This window comes from Puntigrus tetrazona, chromosome 6 (genome assembly GCF_018831695.1).
Source record: "Puntigrus tetrazona isolate hp1 chromosome 6, ASM1883169v1, whole genome shotgun sequence".
Lineage (NCBI taxonomy): Eukaryota > Metazoa > Chordata > Actinopteri > Cypriniformes > Cyprinidae > Puntigrus > Puntigrus tetrazona.
The window spans coordinates 7,104,530-7,125,993 of record NC_056704.1 but is presented as its reverse complement, the minus strand read 5'-3'; the positions used below and the strand labels follow the sequence as shown (position 1 = coordinate 7,125,993).

Sequence of the window (21,464 nt, the reverse complement as noted above, 5' to 3'; positions counted from 1 at the left end):
CTGTAATTACTTTCATTCTAATATTACCCTTTTGCAGTATTACATTCCTGCTTCACAGCTACAGTCTTAACTCTCAACCCACTGTGTGTTTATGCCTCAGGCCAGGGCAAATTGCATTTCCCTGGACCTTGTACAGAGTGCCTCTTATTCTTTTTATTTAGCTCCCCTTCTTTCCCCGCTTTTGAATCTCATTTCAGCATGAAATGCAGGGTGAAATGTTGCTGTGTAGTCAAGAATTGTCTAATGATGCTTCATAATGTGCCTTAAAAGTCATTAACATTCAAATAAACTTTAACTTGCATGAATGTCCCCACAGTCTCGTCTGAGCAGCCAATCAGAAGCCATCGCTCTGCAGTCTGTCAGGAACATGAGAGGAAACACGCGCTGTGTGGATTGTGAAGCCCAGAGTGAGTTTTGTTATAAACTGAGATCTGCATGCATTTTGTTAAGATGTACTGATCTATATATATATATATATATATATATATATATATATATATATATATATATATATATATATCATCCAGAATTGCCTTCTCTGTCAAAAAAGAAGTTTCATATGTATGTGGTTATGCTGTATATAAACTGAAAGAGTGTTTCTTTGTTTCTGTTCCTGTTTATCTGTTTTTTTAGACCCTGACTGGGCCAGTCTGAACCTGGGGGCTTTAATCTGTATAGAATGTTCAGGCATTCATCGCAACCTGGGTACTCACCTGTCTCGTGTCCGCTCTTTGGACCTGGACGAGTGGCCTCTAGAGCTCATCAAGGTCATGTCGGCTATCGGCAATGAGTTGGCTAATAGTGTGTGGGAAGCCAATGCTCAAGGACGCCTAAAGCCCGCCCCCGATGCCACCAGGTACGCATTGACATCATTTCCTCTTCCAAATAACTATGTATGCGCTTTTCTCAAAATAATTGCATTCTAGTCATTATTTGTGCTTCATGTAAACAAGGTGCTTCATCAAACCACAGTTACAGCAGTTGTCATATAAGCGGCTGAGTATTCACAGGTTATAAAGCATCTTAGGTTTCTTCTCATCATGTAAGCAAGACCTGTACATGCAGTGAGCGTGTGACAGAAAGTGGGTTTGCACTTCGCCAGAGAAATTTATTATACAGACGACTGTACTACACATTGAATATAATGCTGAAATAATGTTCATTCTAAATAAATTAGTTAAGTGGCAATATTATTTTAAAATTCTATATAAAAAATGTATGCAGTCAGTGTAAAAATCTACATAAAAGTGTAGAAAATGCACAGGAGCCCTAAAGAAAACGCTCTTTTGCATGACCTAAAACTATTTTCTTAACAGTCCAGCAGTCGTGGAACATGTGGAGGTCTGTGGAAAACCTAAAATCAGATTTTTTCCTTTGCTCTGCTCCTCCATCTTTAGCAGCGCAATTATCGGCAGAGAGGCTTTAGTCCCACCAGCCATCATAACAAATTAGTGCTGACTGCTGGCCGCCAAAATATCGACTTCCCATTCCACGCCGGCCTCATTAGTCACCTGAAGCACCTTTTAATTACTCCCCTCCTCTCGAAAATCTTTGATATGGATCCGCCATTTTCTGCCGCCCGTTGTCGATGTGCTAATGCGATTATAGTTCCTCATGTAGCTGTTTATTTATGTATGTGAAGCCATGTGGCCCCCTGAGTGGGAAGAGGAGATTACAGAGAGGGTCAATATTATCTCAATTAACCTCAGTCACTGGACACAGTCCTGCAGTCATCTCTCTACTCATCCTCAATACTCCTGCTAAAATAGATAAAGTGGAATTCTGTTTGATTCTTTCGTGTTTTTGATTGGAACTGGCTTTTACTTGGTGTCATTAATAGTTGATGTGTAATACATTTATAAACTAAGCAGTCAAAATACAAGGTAAAGCAGTACACATGACATTTTATGTTGTTACTTCAAAATGTCGCAAGAATATTTTTTGAAAACTCTTTTTCCGAGAAATGGGGTTTGTTTTGTTGGTGAGGACTGGATAGGCTACTAGCCTACATAATTTGCACACTACATGAAATTACATATGGTAACGCCTCAAGGGCAAATTTTTTGGCAGTACAAGAATATATATTTTTTTTGTAATGCTGCCATTGCACATACCAAGATAAATTGGGTGGATTTTTTTTTTTTTTTTCAAATATATAGTTTCAATAACAAACTGGAAAACTTTGAACTATTGATAAGAAATGTTTTTTGAGCACCAAATCAACCTAATTGATTTTTCGAAATATCACTCATACTAATGACTGCTGAAAATTAAGATTAATAAAGTTTAATTTAAAAAAATGTATCAAAGAAAATATTATTATTATTATTATTATTATTATTTTGTAAAGTATTATTATTTACAGTTGTTTTGTTTTGTTTTGTTTTTTTAATTTTTCAATTTCTGTCAAAATCTTATTAACCAGTCAAGCCTCTTGAACCCCTAGAGTTTCATGAGGGAAGTGCAGGGTTCAAGAGTAGTAATTTAATTTTACAGCTCATTTTTTTTACAGCTTTTATTTTATCAGGTGATTGTTTTAGCTCAATAAAAGCTGTAAAAAAATTAGTTATACTTTTACTGAGAATCTTGTGGAATTAGACTTTTAAAGACTACATTGTACATCTAATTCGTATATCTCTAAATAAATGAGTTTTTGGCATAACTTGTGTTGGCTATGTATGAAATCTATGGTCTTTTCGATTAGCATGTCTCAGCATAGAGACTCTGAAGTGTTGTCTTGACGCTAAATGCTGATATTCAGCGAGCTTGTGTCCTGGTAACAGCTCGGGCATTGGTGTGTGTGCGCTCTGCATCCAGGATTGGTGGCTGATAAATGAAAACCCTCCCTCGTGGTCTCTCAAGTGAGTAATAGAGCTCGAAATTTCATTTTGCAAGCGACTGATTTAATGATCCAAAGGGTAATTAATGGGCTGATTATCTTAATGTTAAATATGGCCAGCAGCAATTAGACTGACCTCCCGCCTGTCAAGGTCTGGGCTACTCTCGTCTTTCAATTAGGGGTCTGTTTGGGGGGTGTGAGGAGGTAAGGAGGAAGAGAGACGCTGTCTTCCACACCTCTGTCTCCGCATGTATCATCCCTCGTTCCGCAGGCTGGAATTATGTTTGGGACTGATCACACTCAGACAGCCCACCTGAATCTGACAAGAGAAATTAGAGGCTGTTGTCAGCCTCTCTCTTTTCCCCTTTTTCTTCTTGACCAAGCTGTGTCTATACAGTTTTGTTTAGCATTTAGCCTCGACAAGCTCTGCTTCTTCCTCCGTTAACTGCTGTTTGAAAGAATGTCAAGAATTGAGTTCAAGGTGCTGTATGTTAGCCGTTCGTAATAATGTACCCTACATGGATGCAGTTGTATGGATATAAACAGCATGGCCAAAATTGTCAAAAGTAATGGTAAAAAAAATTCTTAGAGGACATTCACACAGAAAAAGTTGTTTTTTTTTTTGTTTTTTTAAGAACTTAAAAGCGTTATATGGCTAAAGTGGCTAAACCAATTTGACTATAGATGCACAGATCTATCAATACCGTATCGTTTACCAGTTTTGTCAGCATTAAGGTTTTTCCTTGTACATGCAATTTTCCCTATTGCTTCATAATTTAAAACACACCTAACGTTACTTTTTGGTTAAGCCAAATCGTCCAAGCATGACAATTAGGGCTGATTTCTGCTAATCTATAAAAAAGTTGTAGCTTTTAAGACCTAGATGGATTGGTTAAAAAAAAAAAAATGTGATTATTTAGCCAAAAAACAGTTTTCTGTGTTTAACCGTTTACTTCAAAGGAAATGGAAAGTTTCTTTCTGTTGCCTCGTAGGCTGCTTTGCCGTTATGTATGATAGAGCCCGAGAGAATCTCTAAACATACCCATTAACCTTTTACTGCCTGTGATAAATTCACACCTTCACTGCCTTTAACAGTCTATGAGGTCGCTCAAAGACACCGCTATGGGCTTATTTTTGGGACTGTTTGACACACACACACACACACACACTGTTTTGTAGGCGATAGGTTTTGGCATGAGTGCTCTTTGGTGGCAGCTAGGCCATGTTGCAGTCTCATTTTTTTAATTAGTGTGGTGCTGCCATGGACACCAGAGCCCCCACTCACACACTCCCCTGCCTCACACACTCCATGCCGGTCTGTATTAGCGGCCCAGGCAGGGTAGGAGTGACAGCTCTGCTAATTGCGCCTCGTGGTGACTTATTGGGAGGGTGGCGCTCGCTGGCATCTCACACTGCCAACCCTCAGCAACACTCTGACGTTTCACAGCCTGTCACCAAGCGTGAATATCTTTAAGTGTGAAATACATCGCAGACGTGTTTCACACACCCCTTTGTTCCAAGTGAATGTTAGTGATATACTTGTTTTTCCATGTTATCTGGGTGTAATGGCGCAAAACGTTTTTACACAGTAGGGCTTTTGCAATGAGACTAAAGTTCACTGCATGATTATTGAGATTATTGAGACAATAGAGTATATAAAGGGATAAAAAAAAAGAAGAAAATTTGGTCATTAATTACCCTCATTGTCTATACCTGTAAGACCTTCGTTCATCATTGGTACACAATTTAAAATATTTTCGATGCATTATGAGCGCTCTCTGACCATCCAATGTGATCAAAGCTTAAAAACATTACGAAGCTACGGGAACGTTTTTTGTGCGCAAAGAAAAAAAAAGACTTAATTCAACAGTTAATCTTCTCTGCATCACCCTATAGTACCATTTTGGAGAAATAACGTATGCAATGTATGTGCGCAGATACATTGTTTGCGTTCAGATCAAAGCGTAACAGAACAATGTTGTTTATGCATGTGATACTCAGAGGAAACAAATCATTTCTTCAGTCATCATTTTTGTGCGCTTTTCACGCCAAATATATTTTAATAGCTTATGTTAAGTTATGGTTGAACCTTTGTCAAATGGATTATTTGAACGAATTCTTTACTGCGTTTCTGGTCCTTAATTGTATAATGATCCTTGCTGCCTGTGGAAGAGTTAGAAAACTCTCGGATTTCATCAAAAATGTTCTAATTTGGGTTCCAAAGATGAATGAAGATCTTACAGGTTTAAGTAATTAATGACAGAATTTTTATTTTTGGGTAAAATATGCATTTAAGCTTCAAAATGCTAAATAAATCAAGAATAGCAAAATAACCAACTTACAAACTTTTTTATTCATTTTATGAAATTTTTTTCACATTGAGTTTCTCGCTTTTGTCTGTCACTTTCTCTGAAGTGATTCGATGCAGCAGCGGTTCCTGCTCGATGTGTGATCATCTATTTTATGACTGGTGTCAACCAGCATTCAGGAGCAGTATCTTCACCTGCTATGTGGGACTTTTTATGGTATTATTGTATGTGTATAGCATTAACATGGTCTCAGTATTTCATTTTTAAATATCACGGTTATCATCAATAAAACTATATTGCGACACCTCTATTACACAATAGATATCATTATAAAAAAGGACTTTGAGTGAAGACTTTGTGTTCTACATGAGTGTAGTCTGTTCTAGAGGGGTTTTACCTCCATCAGACAGCTGAGATATTGAGCTCCACACACCGCCTGACTGCCGTAGCCACATGCGTCATCATGAGCAATGCCTGGCCTATAATAATTCAGAAGTAAGTGGATAAAAAAGAGCCTCTTTATGGCCAGATATCGGTCTCTGAAAGGGCAGAGCTAACAGATTTCAAATTAGACCCGGCTCTTAATCTGGGCCGGGGTGCAGGTGTGCGTCCCCAAAGCTGAGATCAGATTGGGCCCTGGGGACTAGGATGAGGGGGGTGAGCCGGGGAGACCTGCTGGGTTTCATTCTTCCTCAAATCCAGACGTAGACGGAGAGCGATGTGCTATTAATGTCCCATGAGCCACTTACTCGCTGAACTTTCTCTTTGCGGGAAAGGAAAGAGGAAAAATCACATTTCAAGATTCGAAACCTTGTTTCTGTCATTTACTTCTCTTCCCGTTCACCAGCGGTTCGCCGTCAATGGCGTCAGACGTTCACGGAGGTCCATTTCTTCAGCATTAACTAGCTGATCCTGTGATGGTCAGCCTCTGACCTCTTCAATCCGAGAAGACCGGTGATATGAGCCAACTCGCGGCCTGCATGTTAAACAGCTCTCGGTGTTGCTGTCTCTTTTTTTTTCTTTCACTGACAGAAAGCGCTGCACAAATGTTTCAAATAATTGGCTGCCCCGTTCTAATTCATCTGTAAAAGGACTTCTTGATTAGATTAGGCTAATAGACATTATTTTTTACATGACTGCCTACCATTGCCCGTAATCATGTCCCAACTAGGTTAACAAGCCTTCCAATTTACTATTGACATTAAACTGGCTGACAAGAGCCAATCAGAGCGCAGCATATTATGAGGAGGACAGATAATATGAAGCAAGAGGGCATTTAATGCCTGAATCATCACATCATCTACCTTTTCAGCCAATTTAATACAGAATAAATAATGTGTATATATTTGCGTGGCTTTGTCTCTCCCTCTCCCTTGCTCTGCCCGTGTGGCCTTTTCATGGGTATTTTTTATTCAGGACAGTAAAAGCTATGAATAAATGTCATGTTTCATAATTTTTTTTAAATACCTCTTTTTGAAGCGTTAAATCCGTTCGCACGACAGGTTGACAAGTACGTCAGTTCGTCAAAGAGTTCTTGTGCAGGAAACTTGCCTTTTAATCCAGCGGTGTCACAACCAGTTCCCGCCCTTTCTTTTCTGCCACACATGGAGCTTGTGGGAGCATATCGAGTACAGATACTCAAAGATAAAGCCCTGTGCTGTTTTACTGATGCTTAGCACATTTCTTTTTTGTCTCTTTCTATCTCACACACGCTTTTTTTCATCTCTCTTTGCCCTTTGGCCCCCATTTGCATGCTGCCACTGAAGCGTTCTGATCCAGTTAATGGAACCTCATATGAGTGTGGCCCATTGCCTCCAGTGGGACTGATTTGAGTGTAGCGCAGGCCAGAGCTCAGTCAGAATCAGAATCGCTAAGTGGCCGTAATATTAAAAGAAGCGCTGAGCTTAATTATCTGTGTCTATCCAAGGGCAGCTAACGACTAGGCTGGAGAGGATAATTGATTTCAGGCCCTTGTTTTTTTCTTGTTAGAAAAGGGGGTGGGGGGAGCGGGAACAGAGCAGCTCTTAGAGTAAAATTGCCCATTTTTGGCCTTATTCACCCTGTGAATGCTGTCTGTCAGCGAAGTTTATTTCTTGTATGTTTTGCAGAAAATGGCGAGTTCGAGAATCATTGGCAGACATTTTATTGGTGGTCCATTTGCTTTGATGTAAAACCCTTTCGCTTTTTGTGAAATCCCTCTCCAATGTAGTCCACTGAAACATATTTCTGCACTAAAACATGAGTTTAAACTTTGCGTTCAAAGCAAAGCAACACATTTAAAACTTTGGAACAACCTTCCTCACGGAAGACTTCCACATGTGGCGAGACAGTGCCATGTGAAAGTAAGGTAACAAAATCTGATCGTTGATTGGTCACAAGAGATGTATTTGAGACATGTAAAGATTTAAGGCAGGCATGCGTGTCTTTAAGTAAGGGTTAACGCACTCAGATTAATGGGCATAGATGTATGCGCATGCGCAGGTAAATGTGCAGCGCTGTCTGTTTGACAGATTTAGCCTGTCAGAGTTCATTACCTGTGAGTCAGTAGGGCACTAATGAGCTGAATTAGTGGTATAATTAGCCTGAAAGAAAAGAGCATCAGCGTCGATCTCCTTTCTATGAATTTCTCTTTCTTCTGTTTTACTCCGTACTACCTGAAATCGGTGATCTCATTCAAGCAAGGTAGTTAGCGTCCGATATGTGGTCTCTCTGAACTCTCACAGAAGTTCAGAGGTGTGTGTGTGTTTGGGGTGGGGGATCTCTTGGGCCAGTGGCAGCTGGAGGGCTGTCCTGTCACGGGCGGCTGCATTAGCGGACGCCTGTCAGTGTTGGGTAAACAGCCGCTGGCTTTGAGCTGGACAGGAAGCGCTGGCAAGTGGGTAAACACAAGCCCACAAAGTGATCATCCAGGGAGAACACAAAGAGCATACACACTCACAAACAGGAAACCGTTCTGACAAGGGATTGATGTAGACTCCCGATAATTCCCCTGTGACCCGGCCTGTTGCATTCCAGCAGCGGTGAAGCTACCGTCTCATCCCCCGCCTTCCCCTCAGGTAAACGTCCCAAAACAGCAACGCAGCACACTTTAATGAAGCCGTCACGCAAGCAGATGTTTGCCACGAACACAGCTTTACAAACACCGTAGCCTGCATCCAAAATTACAGTTAGTGTTACTATAATTAAACTTTCATTACATATTAAAATGAAGTTGGGTTTGTTTGTTTGTTTTTTTTGATGTTTTAAAGCATTTTTACTTTTTACTGTAGCATAGTCGATCACACAATGTACTTTAAATATAAATAAATAAATTACTTATCAATTTGTTAATTAATTCAGAATGCATTAAATTTTGTGCATTGGCTTCAATGCACCGCTTTTGTAATAAAATGCTTTCGTTCTTATGAAATATGTTTTATTTCAAACACTTGAATGATGATGGACTTAATGTCCTGATATCATAATAGAAGATGCTTTTGTAGTATTTTTAAATATCAGATAATGTAACTTTTTTAAAATGTGATATGGTACTTGTTTATACTTTTTTTGTAGTTAATTAAAATGACGACAAAGAAAAGGGATTGAAGGTGGATCTAAAATATGTTATTGCTTTTGGTTTACTGGTCATACTGTGTTACATATTTAGATTAATTAAGAAGAAATTGTGAAGAAACCTATATGAATAGAAAGAGTACTCTGCACAAGTATTTTAAACTAATTTTACAGATGTTTTTATCGTATGCAGTGTTATTTATTATTGACTTTGTGACATTGTGGTTGTCACAGTCATTTTTCTGCACACTTTACTTTGGATTCAGACTGGTTGTATTGTTACAGGTAACCATTTTGGATCTAACGTGCATGGCTAGTAATTCTTAATTAAACTTCTGAAACCTGCAGTCTGCTAGCAGCATTTTTCCCCAGTATGTCTACACACACACACACACACACACACACACAATGATACACGGTCGTGGAACAGAGTTGCTAATTAATTCAATTAGCCCTCTTCCTATGTAAGGACACATTCCCCTAGATTCAGATGAGGTAATAATGTGTGCCCATGCCCTGGTTACCCTTTCCTACTGACACCAGGTGGTAAGCTTCTCCTGATCTGACCCCTGGGTATCATTTGCTCTATTATTTTTCACATTTGTATGCGATTATCTTGTCATCAGACAGAATTGTTGCTTGACTTTATTTGTTAATTTGGCATACAAAGACAGGGTAGCTGTTTTGTACAGGTTTTTTTTTGTGTGTGTAAATTAAAGTGGTAGGGTGGGCTTTAAGACAGGAATAGGAGGCAGCAGGTGACCTATTTTCTCCTGTGTGTGGAGGGGGTTTGTTCAATCGTCCATCCTCTCCCTTAACACTTGTCACCATGACTTCTGAGCCATTTTTTTGCCTTTTGTTGCCCCTTTACACTCCATTTACGTTCATGCGGGTTTAGAGAGACAATCAAACACTAAATGCAGTTGTCTTCCTCAAGGTTTATAGGTTAAACAGGAAGTAAAACCAAAAGCTTTTAGCTACTTTTATCTATAATTTTTCTTAAGTGGTTATCTGCAAAAATGTTTAGTTTTTTTTCCCCATTAGACAGCCTTGGGCCTTGGCAACGCTGCTAAATGGGGAAGGCATGCGTTTCAGAGGGCAGTGAAGTGCTCCACATTTCCTCTAGACACAGAGAGGCAGAGGGGCAGTGGGGAGACCCTGCCGAGCCTCTTCCTCTCGGTTTCCCCTCCTCTATCTCCCTCCTCCACGGCTCCCAGGATGCTTTGTGTGGGGGCTGTGGTCCGTGGCCCTCGTGCCAGCCCTCTCACTCACCCTGGACTGACCAGCAGCACCCGGGACATTCCGTGCTGCTAGACCCCCTCTCAAAACACACACAGTTAATAAAATTCTTCAACTTTCCCACAGAAGCTGAGGCTTTTCTCTACTCCTCTCTTCTCCGTGTCTTCTTCCTGCTCTTTCATCCCTCCTGTGTTTTTTTTCTAGTGGTCCTACTGTGAATCAAATGATCAATGCTGGAAGTTCTGTTTAAGTTTCTTGATACTGTCTGCATTTGAGTGCTGTATAATTGGTCTGGATGAATTTCAAGTCTTTCAGCAGCCCTTACCTCAGTCTTGAGTGGCTGACATAATCTTCCAGAAATCATGTTTTAATATTATTAGCAATGTCGAACATTTTTACTGCTTAATATTTTTGTGGAAACCATGCTAAAATGCCGTACATAAGTAAGGTTAAAAGGAAAAATAAAGGGGATAAAATGAACTTGATTTAGCAAGTATGCATTAAATTGATCAAAAGTGACAGAAAAGACATTTATGTTAAGATTTCAGTTTCAATTAAATCCTTTTCTTTTGAACTTTCTTTTAATCAAAGAATCCCGTAAGAAAATAGTATCACAGTTTTCACAAACCGCAAACACATTATCATTTTCAACGTTATTAACAAAATTAATCATTGATAAGAATTATTTACTGAGCTCCAATCCAGTATATTTGATTTCTGAATGATCGTGTGTGTGTGTGTGTGTGTGTGTGTGTACCCTTTTAAAAAAAAAAAAAAAAGGAGCAGAGCTTGTCTCATAAGAAAGCAAACTGGTGGTTTTGCAAATTGCTTGGACCGCCCCTTCCTTTGATCTTCAGTGTCAAAGTAAAGCAAAGTAAAGCAGACATTATGCTTACAGTCTAAGGCCTGACTTTAGCTTGGCATCAACAGGTGATTGCTTCTCTTCCATGTGTGCCGTGTCTGTGTGTGTGTGTGTGTGTGTGTGTGTGTGTGTGTGTGTGACTGTGAGGCGTGAGGCTAGCTGTGACCTCCGACAGAAAATCTTTGAGTGTGCTGTGGGGGGTTCAGGTCCGTCAGCATGGCTTTGCTGCTTTGATTAAGAAGGATGTCACTAAACCATCGATCCCCTGGGCTATTGATTACCTATTTTTATCCATCTGCCTCTCTGATAAAATGTTATCTCCTCTGCACTCTGGCCCTTGACATCCATACATGGCTAATTTGTAATCAGGGTGTCTGAGTTTAACCCTTTGAGACACAGTTGAGTTCATCTTGCTTGGCTGTGCCGTTGAGCGGTGGATAGGCCATATCAGCTTGGAATTCAATAAACTGGTGAATTTATCATCATTTTAAGCCTAATATTTGCAGTCAGTTTTATTATAAAATGTAATTAGAGGTTTTTAATGCACTTACAATAATCAGACGCTAGTGCAATTTTTAAAATCTTTTTTAATCCAAGACTTCATTTGAGACCAGATATACATCCTTGGTGCTTCAATTAATAATTAAAATTCTTTCGATATTGATAGTAATAATGATAATATGCCAATTATATAACTACATTTAAATCATTTTGATTTAAACATTTAGACATTTTAGGACCTCTGTTAACAACCACTGCCCTAGTAGCTTTTTTTAAGGCCACTTGACGATATAATGCTCATTAAAAAAAAATATAGAAGAAATAGGAGAAGAAGATGATGATATTGGACTTCTTGTCTACTTATATTGGAGAGAAATTAGAAGTACAGTCCATGGTACATTTGTGCATCTTTTTCCTGAATTGTGGAGATCATTCAGATGATGAAACAGTCCTAGACTATACTTATCCATCACAAATAGTTTTTCATTTATATCAAATTAAGTGTGTCTAATGCAAGATCTGTTGATCAAAACCTGAAAATAGAAGCCAGTCCACTGGTGTTTAAGAACATTTTTTGTCTTCACGTCTGTGATCATCGACGGTCCACATTGTTCCTGTCCAGATGCTCCTTTTTTTTGGGAGGAATTGTGACGGTAGGATGTCTTTTCTCTGGTCTCATGGGCTTGGACTCCCTGAGGAGCAGCTGTGTTTTAGGGAACAGCTCAATATCCTCTGCCCAACTCCCTTCCCCTCCTCGGGGGTATCAGAACTCCCTCTGCCCCTCAGATAGGATCTGAAGCTGAACTAATCCCGAGTTGTCTGAGAAAGGCTGTTTACTCTGCGGGGATTAACAGAGATTAAGTGCTATCATAGCACAGTTTGAGGAGGGGATGCTGTAAACGATCCAACGATTGCTGATGGCCCTCTCCTGCTCACTGTTACAATGTCAAACAAACACTTTTATACCGCTTCAATCAGAGACTTCAGTGTATCGCTTGCTTTCTCTGTTTATTTTTTGTTGAACCTGTTCGTCCTTAAGGTTCTGAATTACAAGAAGAATCAAACCGGTCAAAAAATCAAGATAAACCATAGTTTGGAGTTGATTTTCGGAGTTTGAAAGATAAACTTTTTGCGCTAATACAAGTAAAGAGCTGCGCTATCATAAAAACTTAATTGTAGTTCTAATTGAAACTCTTTATTTAAACTGTTGGTCTATTTCATAAAAAAAATACTAAGACAATTTATGAATGCCTGGTAATTTAAGACAAATAAGCTGGTGGGTGACGAGGTTAAATTCAAACCCTGATTAAGTAATTAAACATGATGTGACAAAATATCCATAACGCTAAGATCAGATGCTTTATTAACTGTCAAATCGTCAAAAATAATAAATACATTGGTAACACTTCACAATAAGGTGTTATTTGTTAACATTAGTTAGTGTATAAACTAACATGAACAAATAATAACCGGTGTATTTGTTACACTATTTAATGTTAGTCAATGAAAATACAATAATTCATTGCTTATTCATGTTAGCTCAACTAATGTTAAAAAACACCACTTATTACAATTTAATAATGCCTTAGTAAATGCTGAAATTAATTTGATAATGATAAGTAATTAACTTTATTGTATAGTGTTTACCAATAAATGTTTGCTGTTAAGATATTTATTTTAAGAAAAATTGAGAGAGCACAAATCTGCTTTTAAATATCTAAACTTGAAAGAGATGCAGATTTATGATGATAATTATCGATATCAACTGCTTTTTTTAATAACCTTATTGCTCATCCCTACCCCTAACCGAGGAGCAAAAAAAGACCTTTGATGTGAATTGTGGCCTTAAAGTGAGACACACAGCAACCGTTCAGAATGTCTCCTGTGGTTATATAGTTTCTGTGGTTATGTAGTCTCACTATAATATTTTTTTCTGGTGTATTAAGGTCTAGGTGCTGCTGTGTGTGATAGAGATGTGAGAGCTAGTAAATGTTTGGCGCAGGACTGGGAACGAAATCAAAAAGCTGTACACGAATCCCATCAAATTTTAAATGTCAGTTGGAATGAGAGCCAGATCAAAACATGCCACCGGTGTAAACCATGTGTTGACAGCCCAGCATTAATTCAGGCCTGAGCCTAAATCTGGTTTCTGTGTGTGTGTGTGTGTGTGCTTGCAGAGAGGAACGTGAGCGCTGGATCAGAGCCAAATATGAGCAGAAGTTGTTTTTGGCATCGCTGACGTGCACAGAGCTGACTTTGGGACAGCAGTTACTGCGGGCCACAGCGGAGGAAGACCTGCGCTTCGTGGTCATACTGCTGGCCCACGGCTCCAGAGATGAGGTCAACGAAACCTGTGGGGAAGGTGATGGCCGGACAGCCCTACACCTGGCCTGCCGCAAGGGGAATGTTGTGATCACGCAACTGCTCATATGGGTAAGAACTTGGCTCTTCTTTTAAAACACACTACAAACTAGTGGCCAAGGTGTGGGTTTTGAGTAAACACTATTACCCAACAGATCTAGAGGTGAGAACCAGGAAAGGTGTACGTGACATTTCACCAACTTTAAAGGAAGGCCTTAAATAAAATTCTTAATAAAAAAAAAACATTTTCGCCTACTTTGATAGGACTCTTTGTACTTATTTTAATAGTGTATAAAAAGGTGTATACTCATGGCTGACAGTATACTTTTGCCAGTAGAAAGAGTTCACAGAAACGATCTCCATTTGACCCAAAATGTCACCCTCCTGCTTCTCAAAGCTCTAATTGTGACCCTGGACCACTAAACCTTAAGTTTTTCCTCATCATCATTAGGATGATGATCATGTTCCATGAAGGTATTTTGTAAATTTCCTGCCATAAATATATTAAAATCAAATTTTTCATTAATATGTATTGCTAAGAACTTCATTTGGGCAACTTAATTTTCTCAGTATTTTGCCAAATATCCTCCTATCCTAAGAAAGCTTGTAAATTCAGTTTTTTTCCTTTTATCGACTCTCCTGTTCTCAAGTAAAACCTTCAGTGCGCGCAGAGGCTTAGCGTGTAAATACAGTAGTTTTTTACAGTAGTCTAAATATAAACATGCATTTATGTGTCACTTGAATAAAACCAGATGTAGCATTCCTCGAAATGAATAAAAACTTCAATGAAAATTCAAAAGAGGATGCAAACCTGCAATAATTAAATGTTAATAAATGAATTTACATTTCCTTTAGCCTGAGGCTTACTCCTTTTACTTTTGGTGTGAAATGGCTTTTACATGTGCCAAAAATAATATTTTTTATTATTGAGAATATACAAGCAGAACAAGCCCAGAAGAGCATTACATTCTACTTTGTACATTAATGCAATTACTGAATTAAAAATTATTTGAATGCATCGCTTTTAAAAGTAACTTTCCACATCTATCCTGTTTTTGCTCTTAGGCCTTTCTCTCTCTATTCACAGTTTTACTCTAAATATATAATTTCCATTTATTTAAACATCATTTTCTGACTTTAGGATCATAATAATAGTATTCTCTCTCTCTCTCTCTCTATCTAGTACGGCGTTGACATCATGGCACGGGATGCTCACGGCAATACGGCTTTGGCTTACGCACGGCAGGCTAACAGTCAGGAGTGTATGGACGTCCTCCTGCAGTACGGCTGTCCTGATGAGCGTTACCCGCTCATGGCCACCCCTAACCTGTCACGCAGGAACAATAACCGCAATAACAGCTGCAGCAGCATGAACAGTGCAGTTATATGAGAAGTAGACTCACATACACACAAACATGTATTCTGGTCAGCACTCCCTCCCTACACACACACACACACACACACACACACACACACCCCTTCATATGTACAGCTCCACCACTACATCAGAATCATGAGACTATACCAGACTCAAGGGAAAGACCCCGACACTGATGACGACGACGAAGAAGAAGCACGAGCAGAGCTGCTGTGTTTGCCTGACTTTACAGTCCCACATGGCAAGGGCTCGGCCAATCACGCGTCATCCACTTTTTTGTTGTTCATTTTGGGAGAGTGTCCCACATCTAATGTCTCGCTGCACTGCATTGGACTTTGGTTTTTCTGACTGCACCAGTTTAAGCTACCAATGCATGATGGGAGAATAGAGTGTGAGTTACATGAGCGGGTTACATCAGCGTTCATGTTTCTTAATACATGACAAAGCAAGACAGGAGATGATGGGGCGGCATGGGATACTTTTACGCCGGATCTTCAAAGTGACCCGGAAGAACCAGAGAACGTCACACCATGTGTGTCTGGACTTCCATCTCACCGCTTTGACACTGATTTTTCTGTTTGATCTCATTCTCTCAGACTTCTCTTCGCAAATGTTCTTACCGTTTTACGTCAGCATGTCCGTTTTAAAAGGAATATGAAAGGATGTAATGACAGTTTTTGGAAAACACCCAAATATTGAGTCCTAGGTTTGAAGTTAGAATCAGACACGGTCTTTTAAACTGTTTTTTTTTAACATTGTTGAGTAGCATTTGTCTAAGTGCTTATTTGTGGACCAATGGAAAATTCGTAAAAACAAGTGTTTCTCAAAAGTAAAAGGGAATTGCATTTTTATTTTCACCAGCTTTTATTTAGCAGGATAATCTTCTAGTACGTGAATCTAGCCTTACGTGTCTCCCATCGATCGGCTCACAGTGAAGCGTGCGGACACGGGTTCTGATGAACCACATTTCAGAAGTTAAATCATCAGAAGTGCAGGACTGAAGCTCGAGTGTTCATCATTAAAATCTCCACAGAATATCAGGAAATCGTGCAAAGACTGAAGACGCTTTCATGCAGCGACGTGCCTCTCTCAGGTCATCTCCGTCTGTTCCTGAACCTCGTATCTCAAAGGAGAGAAGGGCTCTCCGGGTCTTCATTCCTGATCTGTACATACTCTCTCTCTCTCGTTCTGTTGTTTCTCTAAGTAGTGTAATATATAGAAAAGTATTTCAAGAAAACTCTCCCCCTGAGAAAAGGCGCTATTATATATTTTTACCTCACCCACTTCTCGTTTCAGTGCAAGTGTGCCTGTTTGAGTCCAGTTCACTCTTCCTGCTCCCTCTCTCTTAGTTTTCCTCCTTTATAACGACTATTAAAGCAATACGAAGTCAAAATTCAGCCAGGTAGACACACGCGTTTTGGACGTCACCACAGCGGTCTGAGCTGCTGTTTTTCTTGAGAGACGTAAAGCCGATGTAAGACTGTCTCAGGGCGTATATATATCATTACAAAAGATCCCACGAAGGCTTTGATATGGACTTATTCCATATTTTGATGGGCTTTGATCATTTAATCTCCCATTGATCGTGCTCCTCACTAGGTAGTAGAAACGTGAAGGTACTTGGCTTAGGGTTGGAGACGGGAGAAGATGCGTCGCAGGATGTATGTTCCGCAAAATACAAACGATCTGGAAAGTCTTTAAGCTAGTTGATAGACGTTTGGGACTGTGTAGAGAATCTTTAACTAGCAAGCGGCGAGAGTTGAAAAGCTTTAGCGAAGGACGTGGTTATAGGAAGTAAGAGAGAAACCTGGAGGTATGTTGATTTTCAGCTCGTAAGGGGGCAGTTTTCGCCTTGTGTATATATATATGACGTAGCAGGCCTTTAGAGGCTTTACCACAATAACCATTATTTATGACTAAATGCACTACAGAACACAGATCACTTGTCGTGAAGAACCCACGATATAATGTCCACTCTGAATCCTTTCTGTGGAAAAACAGTTGTTTTTGATCTTTTTGCATGAATGGATGTAAATGTTCTCTTCCTTGTGTAAACGTCTTCGTCTTCATAAAATGACCGTACCCTTGACAGGTGACACTAAAGAGTCTGCCATCGTAATATGAAAAAATACTTTTTATCGACTTCTTCTTCTTTATTTTCTGTCTGTCCTCCCATCTGCTTCTTCAGTGATTCTTCTCCTTTGGATCATCTGTCCGTCTGTAACGATAAAGCAAGCATGAATGAGCAAAACAGACAAAAATCCCACCAATACCGTAACGGCAACCAAAGCATCACGTCACCCCTTGCGAGCGAAATAATGCAGGCTTGAAGGGGGCTTTATCAGTACGCTCCGAGTTGCTCGAACATATCCTTGTTTTTTTTTTTTTTTTTTTCGTTTCCATTCGCCAGTCATCGCTTTGTGTAAATAGATGTAAAAATGGAGAAAGCGTAGTGTTTTTACCTTGTTTTTGTTTGTGTTTGTTACCTCATTTCAATGACAGTCTCCATGTTACGTTGGAACCCGAGACACCCGTTTAATTATTTATGAATATGCTAATCTCAAAGGGGAGGAGCTCTCTCACACTACTTGGGTTTTGCATTTGTTCCTTTATTCAGTCCATTGGCATCACAACTATCATTCTGATTCGAATTATCGGTGTTGTATTTCTAATTATTATTGTTATTATATTGAGTTTGTGTCAGCTGTACAGTACTGTGTTGAAAAATTATACCTGATGCAGAGTCTTATACTGTATGTGTCTCTTTTCAATAAAAAGCTTCTTAATATAATGTTCTCTTTTTCTTTTTTACCCTTTTATTTTGTTGTATTTATCGATATTTGTGTTCCTGTTACAGTGTAAATATAAATTGAAGTACTCAATAATAATAATTAACATGTACTTACATAGGGTTAGGTTTAAAATGAGGGTTTGGTTTAGGGTTATTGCATGTAATTATGCTAAATTTTGTGCTAATGCTATAGTAAGTACTTGTGTAACAAGGAAATAAAATGTTACATTTATATACTTCTATATTTACACGGTATCAGTAGGCTATGTACAATAAAATATATTCATATTCAGCATATTAGAATGATTTCACTCAAGATGAGTAATGGTGCTGAAAATTCAGGTTTGTATCACACACATTTAAAAATAGTAAAATAGAAAAAATAATGATATTTTACAATATTACTGTTTTACTTTATTTTTGATCAAATACATCACCAGACTTCATTAAAATGTGAAACGATGTGAAATAATTATAATTTCAAAATGTGTTTCCAAACTGTTGGCAAGTACTTCATGTAATATTTAAATATCAAATGTTTACACAATGACTGTAATAATATAAAATCTCATTTGTTTTCTAAAATGTTAGGCTTAAATATGAAAATTAGTCATTATTTATTAAACCATGTACTAATTTGCATACATTTCTAGTACAAAAATCGAAACGCTGGATTAATTTTTTTAATTTTTTATTTTTTTATTGTTTAAAACACACTAAATTCCCTCTGTAAATATTTTACTATCTCATTCTAGTCACATTTTAGTTTTTAAGGGGAGTAAAATCTTGTATATAATCAAAGAAAGTACAAATCCCTTTGTAAAAACCTTCCGAATCTAGGCAGGAATAAAAACGAAAAGTTTGCTGTGTGTAAGAGTAGATTTATGTCTCAAAACTCATTTTGAGTGCTCTAAAAGAAACGCTTAACACTTCACTAAAAAACTAAAATCTCAAACTTAGCAGGTGCATGAACAAAATAGCCTGCGGTGTCTCCCTTTTAAACATAGCTAGATTAACATTCAAATCTACCATTTATTCATAATATTTAAATATTTTTCTCAAATACAGTTCAGCTGTGTTTTTGTGAAAATGTTCAGGTAGGTGTGTTTGGGTCCTCCGCGGTGCAGATGAAGGCGTTAAAGCCGGACCCTGCCGGCTCTCTGTGTCTCTAATGAGATAAAGATCCTCTAATCCCCTTCTCATCCTCTCCCTCTCAGGAAGAGAGCCGCAGCTCCACAAAGCCTCCAAAGAGGGGATGCAGGGCTCGATTCTGCCCCCACAAAAGGCCCCTGACCGGGAGGACAAAAGAGGCCTGAGCGGCCCAGGAAAACAGATGTAATTAAAGAGATTAGACAAGGCAGAAAGGCAGAGGAGAAAAAAAGAGCAATCTATAGAAAGAGGAAATGTTTCGTGCTCGAGAGGGGAAGCGGGAGCGCGATTATGAGTTAGTGACAGGAAGCCTGTTTGTTTTCTTATAATTCCTTTCACAAACATTTACAGCTCGTAAGCTATTGAAGGCTGACGGGCTGAAGGAGCCGCGGGAAATGAATCCTTAAAATGTCAGTGGTGGACCAGAACCACGAAACCCTGAAGCATCTTGTCCAGATCTACTCTGATCATCTCTCATCATAAATCAGTTCCACTTAGAAATCCAATGAGGCAAAGCACTGGTTCAGTGCATTAACAGAGCTGTTCATCTATCATGATGTGTGTGTGTGTGTGTGTGTGCGCGCGCTCCTCTCAAACACACAATAATGGCATTAGAAATGCTAGAGAAGCCCTGAAATGAGGCGTGAGCTGCACCATCGTGTTGTGATGATAATCCAAATGTTCAGAGAGAAAGAGCTGGCGTAGATGGGAGCGCTGTCACAGCTTCTTAACATCTGTCAAATGTGTGCCAAACTTTGAGACCATCCCAGAACTGCAGCAGTTAATAAATCTGTGTCTAAATTGGACGATTCAGTGTAAATCGCGGCGAGTGATGTGCTGCTATATTTGACAGCCAAAAAAAAAAAAAAAAAAAAAGGGAATTTGAAATGACATGGTTGTGCCCCGTGTTCATTTCACCTTTATTCAAAATATAGAAAAAACTCTCCACAATGATTGGATAATGCCTTTTCTATCCATTGACATCATCAGGATTTACTATAATCCAGTGTTTCATATTTTTTGTCCTCTTTTATATTTCACAGAGATATGATATATACATATGTAGTGTTTTCATCATTGTTTCTTGGTGTTACGTCTCACCACATACGCCAACTGACCGCTTAATGCTCTTAATGCTATCAAATTAATTATTACCAGCAGTTGCACACGTTACTGTAGAGTAATAATGTTGGGATTTTAGCGTATTATTGGCCTAATTATATTTATGAGAGAAAAAAAAGCAAAAATCAACATCTATAAATCTATAAACTTGTCTTAAATGATCTAAATGTCACACAAACGACAGACACGGTTGTTTTGTACAGGTTTTCTGTAAATATTCAGATCTATAAATAATAAAAAAAAACAATCTTTATAATCACATTACATTTGCTGTAATTCAAATTTAAGGCAAACACCGAAAAAAGTCAAATGTAAAAAAAAAAAAGCATATTCGTCCTCCTCTCGTGACTTTGTTGTTTAATATGAATGTGAGAGAAGGTTCCCAGCGCCTGTGTGTGTGTTAGAGTGTCTCCGTCAGGTTCATTTAGTGCAGGAGGGACATGCTGAGGCCCGAGCCAGTCCCCCCCGGGGCCATCTATCTGTCAGACACCACGGCCAGCCTTGATTACAATTTGCAAAAAAATTCATTAGAGTTAAGGCAATTGTCAGATCTCTCTTTCTCTCTGTGTCTCATCACTGTTCCTCTAGAAATGTCTTTCTGTCCAGGTTTCCTGTTTCTCATAATACATGAATGCACATCAACCAGACCGGCACATTTCAATTGTTTTACTGTGTGTGTGTGTGTGTGTGTGTGTGTGTGTGTGTCAGTAATGATGAGGCGCTGATGATGTCTGATCTATTGCGTTACACAACAATAAATCTACTACTAACAATAATTCAATTCCTCTGGTAAGACAAATGCGTATTCCAGTTCAATAATGAAACTTCAGCCTGCAAACCGATGCAGTATTAATAACTTTTTCTCACATTACAGTTTACTCTCCATTTACAAAGGTACACACAACTACAAAAAAAATCATGTACTTAATACGTAATGATTTAGCAGATTATTATACATTGTTTGCATTACCACTTTGTTTTTATCGTCTCTAAATTTATAAAGCAATTAATTAGATAACATGCACACTCTTAAGAATCTTTCTTTTTTCCTCAAGTACTTACCAATTTCTGCTTGCGTAAAAACGTTCTTAAAAATCGCATCAAAAATCTTACACACATGAATTATATTTCAATAAATAATACGCCGAATCCGTAGAGTTCGGACATACAAGGTCTTAACTGACGCAAGTGGATTTTTGTTTTCGTTAAAAAAAATTCTAAACTCGAAATTTGAACTTGGAAGAAAAAAAAAAAAAAAAAAAAGTTAAAATATTTCGTCGAGCTTTTATGCAGAAGCAAACGCGAAATATATACGGCAGCAATATGTATGGATAGATAAAGCATAGTACTTGTATTAAGTC

At 38.6% G+C, this 21,464-nt stretch overlaps 1 protein-coding gene across 4 annotated transcripts in view; it reads left to right on the top strand.

Annotated features, from left to right (window-relative positions):
- The window catches only part of agap1 (ArfGAP with GTPase domain, ankyrin repeat and PH domain 1), a 137,018-nt gene extending 119,186 nt beyond the window's left edge, over positions 1–17,832 (top strand). For all 4 annotated transcript variants that reach the window (XM_043241591.1, XM_043241590.1, XM_043241589.1 and 1 more), the window contains 4 exons: positions 317–407; positions 634–856; positions 13,480–13,735; positions 14,847–17,832. In XM_043241591.1, coding sequence (XP_043097526.1) covers positions 317–407; positions 634–856; positions 13,480–13,735; positions 14,847–15,053 — 777 coding nt within the window. In that variant the 3' untranslated portion in view covers positions 15,054–17,832. The remainder of the gene's footprint in view (positions 1–316; positions 408–633; positions 857–13,479; positions 13,736–14,846) is intronic.
- Positions 17,833–21,464: the final 3,632 nt, after the last annotated feature.